Source organism: Podarcis muralis, chromosome 1 (genome assembly GCF_964188315.1).
Source record: "Podarcis muralis chromosome 1, rPodMur119.hap1.1, whole genome shotgun sequence".
Classification (NCBI taxonomy): Eukaryota; Metazoa; Chordata; class Lepidosauria; order Squamata; family Lacertidae; genus Podarcis; species Podarcis muralis.
Window position 1 is genome coordinate 97,322,722 of NC_135655.1, and position 14,133 is coordinate 97,336,854.

The 14,133-nt window shown below is 39.8% G+C and overlaps 1 protein-coding gene across 1 annotated transcript in view; it reads left to right on the plus strand.

The window, feature by feature from the left end:
* Window positions 1-9,921, plus strand: part of SPOPL (speckle type BTB/POZ protein like) — a 32,166-nt gene extending 22,245 nt beyond the window's left edge. The window contains exons 6-11 of the mRNA XM_028745080.2: window positions 1,620-1,797; window positions 1,883-1,938; window positions 2,765-2,887; window positions 3,610-3,752; window positions 3,848-3,901; window positions 5,151-9,921. Of these exons, the coding sequence (XP_028600913.2) occupies window positions 1,620-1,797; window positions 1,883-1,938; window positions 2,765-2,887; window positions 3,610-3,752; window positions 3,848-3,901; window positions 5,151-5,295 (699 nt within the window). The 3' untranslated portion in view covers window positions 5,296-9,921. The remainder of the gene's footprint in view (window positions 1-1,619; window positions 1,798-1,882; window positions 1,939-2,764; window positions 2,888-3,609; window positions 3,753-3,847; window positions 3,902-5,150) is intronic.
* The last annotated feature ends 4,212 nt before the right edge of the window (window positions 9,922-14,133 follow it).

The window sequence follows — 14,133 nt, forward strand, 5'->3', positions numbered from 1 at the left end:
TGCCGGAAACCTACACAGTCTTAGTAAAATCCAGTAAGACTGCTTATGATACTTAAAAATGGAAGGTTATGATCCCAGTGCACTGAATGTTAAATATACATTGGCAGGTTATCACTGCTGCCCTGGACTGATTAGTGGCTTAGGAGGATGATAGATGCTCTAACTGCTAATAAGTTTGCTTTGATCTGTGTATTTACAAGAAATGTGTACAAAAAAAACTTGGCAAGATTACAACTTAATTATGTGTCATTATGCTGTGTAGGAAGAATAATTGAAATGTGGCCCCTGAGACTAAATAGTGCAAATATACTGCATCTTATTTTATTTAGATAGACAGGCTAAATTAGCTGTGTGATGAATTTGTTATGAATACAATTATTCAGTTGGTAAGTGGATGTAACACATGTCTAGGTCTGAAAAGGATCCTTACTCCATAAAATATTTCTGGTTCAAATAGTTTTTGCTGTAGATCAAAGTAGTTTTATAAGTGAATATTGACTAAGAGGTCAGGGGTTTCTGTAAAAGATGAAATATTTTGCATTGCAGTGGTTTGACTTGGGGGGAATCAAACCTTGCCCTTTGTTTTCACAACTTCTTTCAGGGAGTGCTCAGTTACTGCTTTGTAGAGCAAAGCAAGTCTTGCAGCATTAGCTTTGCATATTGGCTTTGAACGCTACCCATCCATGAATTTGCTAAGGGTGATCTTGCTTGCTGGTCAAGAGTTATCATTGGAACACAGGATGTGATCCAAGTTTCACCTTGTGAAGCCATTATTTTGTTCCCAGCGCAAGAAGGTTGTATTCTATCCATATGATGCAGTCTTATTCCAGATCAGGCTATTTGTTTGGCATGTGTTTCACATTCTCTTCTGCCTGATTTTTTTTTTAAATGTTAAAAATAAAAGCAAATAAATTGGAATTTCCAGGGATTGAACCCTGGCCCTTTTGCAGTCCTTCTCCAATGTGAACTTCAGCCAGGAGAGGTCATTTTCTACATCAGTGCCACTTCCTTCTGACCTTGGTTGGGCCACCTGCATTCTGTGTTGTTTTATTGTTTGTTTGTTTTAAAAAAACTTGCTTTATCTCTAAATGGTACTATAAAATGTTAGCTAGCAGAACCTTTTCTGACCTATGAAAGCATTCCTGAGTGTTACAAAATTAATATTCTTCTGCTTAGTTTCTAAAGATATTAGCAGTGCAAACTCTTTTCAAGTCTGCTATATTCTTATATGTGCTGCCGAAGCGAGCACACAAGTCTGCTATATTCTTGAATCTCGCCTTAAGGGTAGGAACTATTCGGGGTGCAAGTTGGAACAGTAGTACTGCGTGTTGCTGATTTTGTTGGTGGTGGATTTCAAAGAAATGTCCACCCCTGATTTTTTATTTCTTCTGTGCTGGTTGTATAAAGAACTGTTCCAGTTGAGTGTGAGGTTTTAGGGATAGCTGCTTCTGTGCTTCATTTTCTCCTTCCAGCTTATATTGGGATATTGGAATATCCCAATTAAAATGAATTGTCACTGCTTGAGGACTGAAGAACTATATTTGTTTGTATTCTTAAATCTAGGTTAACCATAGGAGTTGTAACATTATGAAATGCATAAAATTACTGTTTTTTGCTAGGTGAGCGTGGTCCAAGACTCAGTGAATATATCAGGACAGTCCAGTACAAACACACTAAAGGTACCTGAATGCCGGCTAGCAGAAGATCTAGGAAATCTCTGGGAAACAACAAGATTTACAGATTGTAGCTTTTATGTAGGTGGAGAAGAGTTCAAAGCTCATAAATCTGTTCTTGCAGGTACCTCCTCCTTCTGTATTATAATTTGTTTGATAAAATTATTTCGACCTTGGTATGGTACTAATGCTTTTATCTCTTGCGACAGCTCGTTCACCTGTTTTTAATGCAATGTTTGAACACGAAATGGAGGAAAGCAAAAAGGTGAGTGAATGTTATCGTCATATGATTTGTAAAGGAGGGTTTTTTTTTTTTACAGAAAACTGTAAGCTTTTGGTGTAGATCAAGAATGCAGTAGCTGGGTAACTGGGTTAGGTTAACTGATTTTAAAAAACACCTTACAATTAGCTTAAAAGGTGATTGAGATTTTAATTGAACATTGTTTAAAATGGCAATTATTTATAGTGCAGAAAAACTATGGGCAATAGTGCCACATTAGATGGGGCATTTTGACTTCATGCTCTCCCGGGGTCAGGGGGTGGGCTGCATTTTTAACAAGACTAATGCATGGCACAATATGGCCTAGTTGCTCCTGAAACGGTCTTTGTTACCAAACAAATTGAGGGGCAAAGGATATAGTTGCAAGGATTTAATATTGAGGAGCATTCAAATAAAACTGGCATTGCATTCAAATTGGAACTTTCCCTCAGAAATGGAAATGGAGGGAGTAATTGTATGAGAAGCATAGAATTAACATACCTGGCCCTTAAGATTAGAAGAGCTAGACAGATTCCATCCATTTCAGCAAGTGCAGTCTTATGGTTCAGCATGCTCTAGAAACCTGTCTGAAATGTATGTAGAGACCCATGGAACTAAGATGTTAAGAGTCTCCGATTTTTAACTTTTGAATAGGATTTGAATGTGCCCACCACTTAGAATAGGATTCTAAGCAACTACAGCAGGAGCTAAATATCTCTTGTCACGTTACATCAGGATACTTTGGATATGAAATAGTAAGCTATTAGGAATTACACAGTGTAATATTTTAAGTCGGAACCATGACAAGTTTTTTTTCTGTTTCATGTAACAGAATCGTGTAGAAATAAATGATGTAGACCCTGACGTTTTTAAAGAGATGATGAGGTTCATTTATACTGGGAAAGCTCCAAACCTTGACAAAATGGCCGACAGCTTGTTGGCAGCAGCAGACAAAGTAAGTAATTGCCTATACAAGGGCTTTATAGGTCATTTGAATGAAACCCAAAAAGTGTTTGTTTTGGGAGATTTTTATATAGTTAAGAAAAGCACAGTAAGGAACTGGATTATTAGCAGTAGAAATGTATTAGAAGACATAAGATCCTATGTAGTTTAGCTAAATACTTCCTCTCAGGTGTTCTGGGTGTCTTTAGAGAGAACTTGAGGAACAGCTGCCTTCGTGTGCTGTTGTGCGAATTGAATGGATTTTTTTACGAAGAGTAAATATGCAAAGACAAGTGATAGAGGACTAATTCAGGCCTATTGCCCGTTACGCTGTGTCCAGACATTATCACAGTGTCACTGATACAGAGGGTGAGCTTCAGATGAAAACCCTTAACATTTGTTTAAAGCTTGAGATGACAGCAGCAGGCTTTTATAGCTAATAGTGGGCAAATTGTATTTAAGTTGTATATATACATAGGTCCTCTTCTGCCAGAGATACAGCCGCCAGGTAACATAAGCAGCCGGCACAGTCCCAATCCACCTCACACAGCCACTGAATGTGTGTTTGAAGGGAGTCTGTCTATTTCTTTACATTAACACAGTTGGCAATTCTTTGAGGGGCCAATTACTTCACAGTTACTAGAAAGTATATACCTATTAGTAATGTCTGCTTTTTAGATTAAGGTAGGAAAGAACAAATGTGAACAACAACGGGCTTTCCCCCTCTTCCTTTAGTATGCACTGGAACGGCTAAAGATCATGTGTGAAGAAGCTCTGTGTAGTAACCTCTCAGTAGAAAATGTTGCAGACATCCTCATCCTCGCAGATTTGCACAGTGCGGAGCAGTTGAAAGCACAAGCAATAGAGTTTATTAACAGGTATGTAATTGATTTCCTTCCTTTAAAAAGAATTTGCATCCTGTGAAGTGAAATCTCCTGAAAAATTAATATCTGGATATTCTCTCATGCCACAGGTGCAGTGTTCTTAGGCAACTTGGTTGTAAAGATGCGAAAAACTGGAACAGCAAGTACGTACTGGCTACGCTTCAAAGCCGTCTGTAAACAGTGTGTGGTATTTGGCACAATTCCTGTAATCAGAGTAGACCTATCAAAGCTAATAGATGTGACTGAGGGTCATTAATTGGCTATACTCTGAGTAAAACGTAGTTGACTACAACCCAATCAGTTTTTGTTGTCTTGATCTTAAATTCTATCATAGCAGAATAAACAATGTATACCAAAAACAAATAATTAGAATACCAGTATCCATATAGATTTGTTCCCAACTTCCTCTTGCAAAAGAAATGAAGCCACTTTCTGTTACCAATTTTTTCCTGTATCTCCATTTTCTGTAGACTTAAGCAGAGTTGAAACTGAGACTATGGGTGGAATTCCAGGTCACACTCTTCTGATTGTTCCATCAGTGCAAGCATTTCTGCTTGCCAGATGGAGCAGTCCCTCTTCTCCTTCCCCCGCCCCAAATGTGCTCTTCTGGGGGTTTTCCTCATTCCCTAGAGCAAATTTGGGGGGGGGCATGTTTCAATAATGGGAGCCCTTCCCCCTGGCTTCTGCTAGCACACTTGAGTTAGTTGAATCCGGGCCAGCAATTCTTTCCTTGTGCATAGGGCACTGAAATTGACAGAGAATATCTTCCACTGTTCTCATACCACAAGTGCAGCATCTTAAGTCACAGAAGATATTCTTGTAATGTCCATCTGGAACAGTATAGGGCCTGTGCTGAAACCTTAAACAAGCTTTCCATGTTGATCCAGGACTTGAAAATCTGAAAGACAGCTTTTGTAGTCATGGTCAAACTTAATCATGTGATTCAGAGAAGTCAATGTTGGACTGACTGCAAGTTTTTAAATTCTGCTTTGGTAGCAGGGTGGCTGGGGTGACCCAACGGGATGGGGTGGGGTACAAATAATTAAAAATTTGACTTAAAATTGAAAAACAAGTTTGCTGCAGATTCTCCAAAAGCTAGATTGTCCTTTGCAGCCAAGTGCACAATTTCTAAAACAGCTGAAAAAATTATCCTTAATAGTACAATGCTATGCATGCTTACTCAGAAGCAACTCCCATTGAGTTAATGGGGCTTGCTTCCAGAAAAGTATGCACAGGATCGCAGGCACTCTTCTAATCCATGGCTCAGATATACCAGCAAGCTGATTTACCTGGGAGCATGTCCCATTGAACTTACTGTAGTAACTTCAAAGTGGACATTCATAGGATTGCATTGTCTCCTGAACCTGATTCTTGTAATTCTTTTATTGACAGCCAAGCCACGGACATCATGGAAACGGCCGGCTGGAAGTCAATGATCCACTCCCACCCCCACTTAGTAGCTGAGGCCTTTCGAGCATTAGCATCTGCACAGTGTCCACAGTTTGGCATTCCACGCAAACGACTAAAACAGTCATGAAATCTTCCATGAACTATAGAGAATATAAGACTCCTCATCCCTGTCCAGAGGGGTTTCCACAGACCATCTGCCAGAATTTGCTACCCCCTGTCCACAGAACAGAAAGCTTTTAAGAGTGGATAATAATATATGGTTTAATAATCAGCTTTAATTTAGACTGATAACTCTCCAGTTCACTGAAAGGCCTTAACGTCAGTTACTCTAGTTCATTTGTGGTTTCCTTTTTCCTTTTTCTTTTTAAATTGTGCCTCGTCTTTTTGACTCGGCTATGTAGGATTGCACTAGCTCCATAATGCAGTAATGCTGATAAATGAAGACCGTTCTTGAAAGGGATCTTCCTTTTTTAACAAAACACAACAGAACCCAAAATGAAGAGTATAATTTGGTCTTGTGGTAACTGGAAGGTTTCAACTAGCCTCTTCTTAAAAGCGCTTGAGTTGAGGGGCAGCAAGCACTCCAGTCAAAGTACTGTATTTAGGGTGCATCTACCTTCAGAGGGTGCTGCCAGGCATGCTGTGGCAATATACTACTCTGAATATAATTTATTTTTCATTGGTTCAGGTGAGTGAGAGAAATATGCAATGTCTTGGCCCAGAAATGTATTTTGCTAGAATTTCTAAATGCTTACTCCGTGAGTGTCTCCATCAGATGTTAAAAGAAACACACAGTAACCCTTTTTGGCCTGTGTTCCTTTACGATTCGTTGCTATTTTACATTTACATTGTACTGAACCAGAGCGAAAGCTAGTATGGAGAGAGAACAAGTGATGTATGCTGGGGAAGAAGTGGTTATTTCTCACATGGGATACATGGAAGGTCAAGGATGCATAAGAATGACCAAATGTAAATTTCAGAAATGGGCCAAATTATGGATTCTCAGTATGCACTTTTAATGTGTAACTTTTGTATGTTGTGTGGTACATATATATTTTGGTTTTGATAAATATGGTACAGCAATTGTGGCCTAACTTTTGAAATACATTAAGATGCCCACAGCCACATGGGATTTAGTTTTGTTACTGCAAACAAGGAAAGCATGACTTTAGAGATGTTGATTCAAAGTGACTATCTCAAGTGTTCATGTCAGAATCCATTCTATTTTCACACTTTGGGCAGGCTTAGCTATGTTCCTTTAGTGTGTGTATGCACAAGCCTGTTCACACTAGTGAAAGTTGCACAGACACACACTTAACAGGAAGAATAGGAGTCTGAAACGTCAGTATTTATAAGCACTGACTTGCTGTTTTTAGCATTTGCTATTGTACTAGCATTGTGGATGGTATTGAAATTCTGCATAATGTGAAAAGGATATAATAACCTGTAAACTGCTTGTAAAGGGCCAGTTTTTCTATACAAACCTTCGCTTTCATGCCACCACTTCCAGTGTTTTTGCTAGCTTTGTTTACAGTTGGGAGGATTTGTCTGCAGCAGTGCACATTTGTAAACGCTTCTTGAATGATTGACAGTGAATTTTACTTTAAACCTGGTGATGTGCTAGATCTGTTGCGTGGTAAAAGTTGTATTTAACCATAGGAAAAGGGAATTGCTCTGAATTTTTAACTAAATATTTTAATTGACCCGTTTGATTCACATGCTTACTCTATTAAGGTTTTTTTTACCTTCTCAAAACTTGTCTCCTTTCTGTTTTCAGTGAGGAGCATTGACATGTTTAAAGTTCTCGAGCATGTTTATTAATTTGAGTAAACATTTATTAAAGAACAGCTGGGGGCAAGCAGGGTGCTCCCAAGCCAGCACAGTGCTAAAATGTGAAACTTACCCACTTTCTGGCTAAACTCACTCTTTAGGGTGAGTTGAATGCAGTATTTGAATTATCATCCTTCAGGCACAGTTAAAGGCCATTTTAATTGCACTCCTGGTGGTTTCAGTGGGCCTCAATATTACTCAGTGAACCAAACTGATACAGAGATGCATCATAGCTTATAATATTTATTGGCAGTTTCTCCTAATCCAAACTAAGGTCTTGTAGGTGTTTTTTCAGGTAAGCTGTGTCCCTCCATTGCAGTGTAAGAAATTATCATAATGAACAGCCTCGCAACATGAAAGTTGCAGCTATAATATACAGAGTGACTTGACTATTTAATACCATAATTGTCCATTTCAGCTTATTCAGAAACTGCTAGATAGAGCAATCAGATGGAAGATCTTAAGCATTTTGTTTACAAGTTTTTAAAAAGCATAATAGCACACTTTGTACCAAAAATTAATAATTAAAACACTGTGCTGTAAGAATTTCTACAACTCTTATGAAAAGTCCACTTGTCAAATTAACAAAATGTATGTCACATGGTACACTTAGCAGCCAATCATGATAACTGATACACACGCAGGTCCCACTATGGAACACTGTTTATCTGGAATTTCAGTTATCTGTACACAAAGAATTATACCCAAACCTCACTATACAAATGGCTGATTCAGATATCTGAACAGCCAGCGTTTACCTACTTCCTTACTTGTTTGTGGTTTGCTGGTCGGCAGCAGCCATTTCAGGCAGAAACCAGACAGGGAGATCAGACAAATCATGGATTAGAAATGTTCCCATAGGAAACATTGGAAACCATCAGTTTATTATGTGAACACTTGCCTATCAAACGATTTCCTGGAAATGCATTGTGTTCTGAAAGCAGGAGCTGTGTGTATATTGTTCCATGCATTTGCTATTAAAAATACACAAAAAGGGTTAAACAAATCCACATCCCGCGCCCTGCCCCCCTTTAGTGAACCACATGCAGTGTTTTCACTCTTCCAATAGTGCTGCCAAGAACAATTTTCTCTGTCTTGCTGCAGTCTGATTACATTTCCTCTTGTTCCATATGAAAAAATCCTGATTGGAATTAGACTTCTCTTTCCAGAGAAGAGATCTAAAGTCCATTAGAGCAGTGTTCCCCAACCTTGGGCCTCCAACTGTTTTTGGACTACAACTCCCATCATCCCTCACTAGCAAGACCAGTGGTCAAGGATGATGGGAATTGTAGTCCAAAAACAGCTGGAGGCCCAAGGTTGGGGAACACTGCATTAGAGGTTCTCAGTGGGAAAAGGTGAGAAAGGTGATTTTCACTTCCTTCCTCCATCAGCCCCAGCGCTCCATCTCCCAGCTGTCCTGCAGGGTCACCTTGACCCCCTAGAGCAGCTTTGGGGGGGATGCATGGGGCTAAGGGAGCAGGGGGAAATTGGTAGCAATTACCCCTTTCTCCACTGGAGGGCCCTGTTGATTTGGTTCAGCCCATTGATAGCCATGATCCTCCCCCTAGTGCTGCTGGAGAAAAGGTCTGTTTGCACATGCTTTTTGTGGCTGAATACTTGACATTTGGTGAGAATAGTAACAGTCTGCTCATTGGGATTTTCAGCACAGTTACCCAAGTGCCATGTTTGGCTTGCCAACTCTGTCCCTTCAATACCCACCGGCCATCACCATCAACCCCCGCCCCCCAAGGGAGCACCCTGCATGTGTTGTGTAATGGTGTGTGAGTTTTTAACAAAGATTTATTTTTCAGAAAAATAGGACTCTGTTTGCTGTTAAAAGTGGCAGAGGATTCACTTAATTGAAGTATGTGACAATGTACTTCAGTGAAGGAAACTTCAGTAACCCATCCAGATTTCGACAGTCCATTTACTGCATGCTGAAGTATGAATGCATAGTGCCTTTTTGAAATATAATGGGATGAATTTGTTTTTGAAAATTCTTGGAACAGGTATAGGGGAGTACTGATGTATGAGGAATACATGAATGCAGAATAGAGTGGGTATATGTACGACAGTTTGTCTATCGTCAGAAGCTACAGATGCAAAATATTTTTCAGACGTATATTTTCTCTGTGCTCAGTAAACTCTGAATTCTAAAATGAGGTTATTGATAGAAGAAAGGCTTAAGATGATTTGTGTTGGGGTTGTGTGTGTGTTTTTGTTGGCATGGTTTCATTATTTAACTATGGAATTTCAATGAGTTTTTGATGACATCTGCCTTCTAAGAGTAACACAGAGCACAGTATCTGTGTTTGTCCCCTTATGAAGAGGCTGTTCCTTCAAGGTCAAGTCTAAATAATTGTGCTAGTAAAGTTCCTATAGAAATTGCGAGGTTAAACACTGGGAGATGCTTTGTTTTTAGGCTATAACATATGATTTTTTAAAACCAATTGATGTTTGTCCCAAGTTTTAATTCTTATTGGCTGGGTTGATTGGATTTTCTTAACACTTCCTACAAACTGTTAGGTACTGGTTTGTTTTACAACACAAGTACATTGAATTGCTTGCTTCCTGCTTGCAGCAAATGGACTTCCCCTGAAATGGACACTCATTATTTTTGTCAGTGTTTGCTGTGGTTTGCGTTAATCATACTCTGTAATCTAGTTAATCCTGGATTTTGATATGTCAGAATGAAGGTTTCTCTTTAGTTCTGTTTTAGAATCTAAACATTGGAAGGACTTTAAACCTGGGTCTTAGCTGGGAGTTATTCACATTACCTATCATGTTAAACACTTGCATCAAACCATCCAGCCTTTTATATCCGCCTGATGTTAACAGTGAAATACTTTTTGTACCTTGTTGCTGAAAATATTTTTGCATTTCAGGACATCAAGTTACAATAAAGTTGTTACTTATACAGAAATCTTCTGTGTACCGTGTTGTCTTTGCGACACTGACTTTGCTACGTTTCCCTTGACATACAGCAACGTCAACGTTGATCACAACGTTGTTCACTGTCTTGACAATTTTTTTATTCAGAAATGAATAGAAAACAGATCACTTTTTATACACAGGTTTACAACTTCACACACACACACTATATTGATGCTGATTTTAGAGAAGCACATAGGCTGCCACATTGTAGGAAGTGTCATAAAGAATCATATTCAAAATTTGGAGTGGCATCTATGGGTACATCTGGACCAGGAGCTAGGGCACTGACGGCTTCCTACTGAATTTTCACTTGAAGAAACCTTTCATGGCTAATAGAAGGTTATTTCAGATCTCATTTTTTGGGTTACATTTGGGGAGGGGAGAGTTGTGGGATGTGCGCTGCCCACAACAATATCTCTGGTCTGTCTGGAATACCTTTTACTAACTAATTTGCCAGTTTGCAAATGTTGGAAGATAAAAACAGCTATTTGTCATCCGTGACGTCCAGATCAGACTACTGTAATGAGCTCCAAAGCACATCCCATTGAAGATGACTTGGAAACTTTAGGTGGTACAAAATGTTGCTGTCCATCTATGAAATGAAATGAGCTGGTGAGAATATATTAATATGTTTTCAAGTCACCAGCATAGGTTGCCAGTTTCAGGCCTGATTTCAAATCCCGACTTTTGATCTACATAGAGCAGGGCTTTCTCTGTTGTGGCACCTGAGCTACAGAATTCTCTCCCTAGAAAATCATGTTTTGCCTTCTTTTCCTGGCCTCTTTTAAAATACTTCAGCAGGTCTTTGGCAGAAATCACATTTGTTAACTTTGTCCATTTTTACACTTGTTGGCAGTGAGTTGGAGCCAGACCTGTTGCCCTACAAATAGAAGGACTCTTTCTGCTAACAGAAATGTCTTGAATCCAGCAGACGCTCCCATGAACTGGGTGCCCCCTCAGGCAGACAAGGAAGTGATATATGCCAGACCCCACAACCCACTGAAGCAGATTTTTCTTTTTGGGAAGGGGAACAAGGTATTTGCAAGAGTTATTGGAATTCTGTTCTGTGCAGCTCTGGATATTAGTCCTTGTATTACTAAGACTTTCTGTTTTCAGTTTTCTTGTTTTAGTTTCACAAAAATGCAAAACGTTGAGTGATGATTTATAAGTATTGTTTATATCATACTCTGCAGGATCTCTAGGTATTTTCACCACACAAGTACTTTGATTGCTGACTTCCAACTTAAGAGATGCCTTGGCTGTTTAATTGCTTCGTTATTAAAAGCATCTGCTCTGAACCAATAGTTTAAGAGGCAGATATTCATAACAGAACTATCTGCATTTCAAACTATTGGTTTGAAGCAGATGGTTAGCAATTTGAATTCCAGTCAGCATTTTAGCACAAAACTTTTCAGCGGCGGTCATCCTGGGGCTTCACCTAAAGTGTAGGCAAAGGACTGAAGAGGGAAGGGAGTATTGTGAAATGATGGCTTGAAAAATAAAACTGCTCCCTTTCCAAAGCAGGCTGGGTTGTGAGGTACTGCAAAGTCCCTCCGCTTCCCAGCAGCACTTCATCCCATATTGTTGAGGAGGCCATATTGTTTAGGAGGTGAGTTTTTGAAAATGTATTTTTATATAACTCTGGATTTCTAGCCTTAGTTCACCAAAGGCTTATATCACGAATCAAGCTATGTATCCAGTTTAAGGGTAATAAGTTAGTCATGCTGAATAGACATACTGAAATCTGAACTTCAATAACTGGGATAACCCCCAAAGTTTTTCTTAAAACTTCTTTGTCAATAACCTTCAACCCGGGGGGTGGGGTGGGAGAACACTCTGGTCAGGTCTGGTTAATTTGAAAGCAAACATTTAAGAGGTCGTAAACTGTACTATTTGTTGGAGGGTGAGGTGGGTGTGGAGAGAAAAAATGCTCTCCAGTCATTTAGATATTAATAGCAGACTCCTACTTTTGACAAGCTGACAGAATTAGAGAATTGAAACTTGATGAATCTTAATGTTTTCTGTCATGTAGCTCAATTTCCCCAAATTATTTCTCCAATTAGTTCTAGTCTTTTGTGAAGGAATGTCTAATGATAATTAATACATTCTTTTCAATTTGCATATTCAAGCTCGAGCATGTCTAAAACATGCAGATTTGTTGTGAGGGCAAGTCAGAATTTCTGCAGAGGTAAAGAAACGTCGTAAATGCACACTACAAGGATGAGCCCCTCAGATTTTAAAGTACAACCTTTTCCCCTTCCTGAAGCACAGAATCTTAATTAGCATACTTTAATAGATCCTGTTAAGTGAGCTAGACAGCAGTCTCCATTTCTCTATACAGGCATCCCCCCCACTTATGCGGGCTTATGTTCCGGGCGCCGCACACATAAGTGAAATTGTGTTAAAAAGCCCACTAAATGCCTATTTTCCCCTGCTCTCCAGCTCTCTCCCGCTCTCCAATCCAGACCAAAATATCTAGAGTTGAAGCTCTGGGACCATCTAGAAGCTAACAGAAAGCACCTGCTGCTGCTGTGCTACCGAGCACGTCAGCTGTTAGGCGGGGAAGCTGAGCAGCCTAAACAAAGTCCCGATGCAGCTCAGATTTCTTTGAGACTTCCTCTGCCCACACTGACATCCTCTTCGGGCTCCGGAGAGGGTCTCCTCACAAGCCACAAGGACTCTCCAGCTCTCTTCCACCATTTCCTGGTATGATTCTATTTGTTTGTTTCTCAGCACCATGCAAAATGCTATTGTTGTTGTTTAGTTGTTTAGTCGTGTCCAACTCTTTGTGACTCCATGGACCAGAGCACGCCAGGCACTCCTGTCTTCCACTGCCTCCCGCAGTTTGGTCAAACTCATGCTGGTAGCTTCGAGAACACTGCCCAAGCATCTCGTCCTCTGTTGTCTCCTTCTCCTTGTGCCCTCAAGTGATTATGGAGCCCAAGAAAGTAAAATCTCTCACTGCCTCCCGCTATGCACATCAGGGGAACGCACATAAGCCTGCCCAGCCCCCATTCCTCCAGGTCGAAAAGGACCCATATGTTGGCAGTCACACATCAATTGGACATGCCTGAAATGGTCGCTGCCTGTAGCAGAATTTGTAGGATCCCTAAAGGGAGCAGTGTTTCTTGACAAGAAGCAGAGCCAAACTTCCTCAGCCAGGCTGAGGTGACGTTCAAGCACTTTTAGAGGTATAATTAAAAGGCAACAGATTGTCAATTACAGAGTTATGTTGTTGTCACTATCAAGGGGTGTTCTTGGATGGATGGATGGACGGATGGATGGAGTATGTATGTATGTATGTATGTATGTATGTATTTATTTATTTATTTATTTTCCTGGGGCGTTTATGATACATATTGCTACCTGGTCCCACCAGCTTCAACAATAAAAGTCTGAAACTTATCACGATGGTAGCATTTTGCCAGTATATACATAATACTTATTTAATTATTTAAATTATTCCTTTATTTGTTTATTTATTTATAACCTCGCAAGCAGTTCACAACCTAATTTAAAGCATCAAATAAAGCTTTGCAAAATAAACATTGCATACAAAGGTCAAATATAAAGGACATATTTAAAGCAGCACAGTTAACAGTAAAACAAAAATATTATCTTAAATTTAAAAGCATTGCGGGTACAATAAACTCCCCTTCAAAACAGCCTCGTTCATAATAAAATAAAATAACAGTGACACAAGCTTCACCCGCACTTCCCACATATAGTAGGCTTAAAATCTGCATCCCTTGTTTGTGGCTTTCACAAAGCAATTCACATCACTGTGAAAAGCTGTTTACTTGTGTGTGTATGTCATCATTCTAGATGTGCAGCTGCAGGATGTGAAAAGTCCATCACATGGTGATAGTCACTGTATGGGGTGAATTGACATGTGACTATATCACGCAAAACAAGCCCCAGCTTAGCAGGGCCTAGAGTGGGGAACTCCTTTCAACCTTGACCATTGGCTAAGGTGGTTGAGGTTGGTAGGAATTGAGAATCCAACATCTGGAGGGCTTCAGGTTCTCCTCCTCATTGCACCCTTGACACCTTTTCACTCTGGGCTGTATTGAAATAGTCTCAAGTGTTTGAAACACAGTTTGAGAGAGTTCCTTCTTGCCACAGATATCTAATCGGCCCATGGTACTTTGACTAGGTCTTTTGAACGGAGAAAAAACTTCTCACACCAGATGTTGGCTTG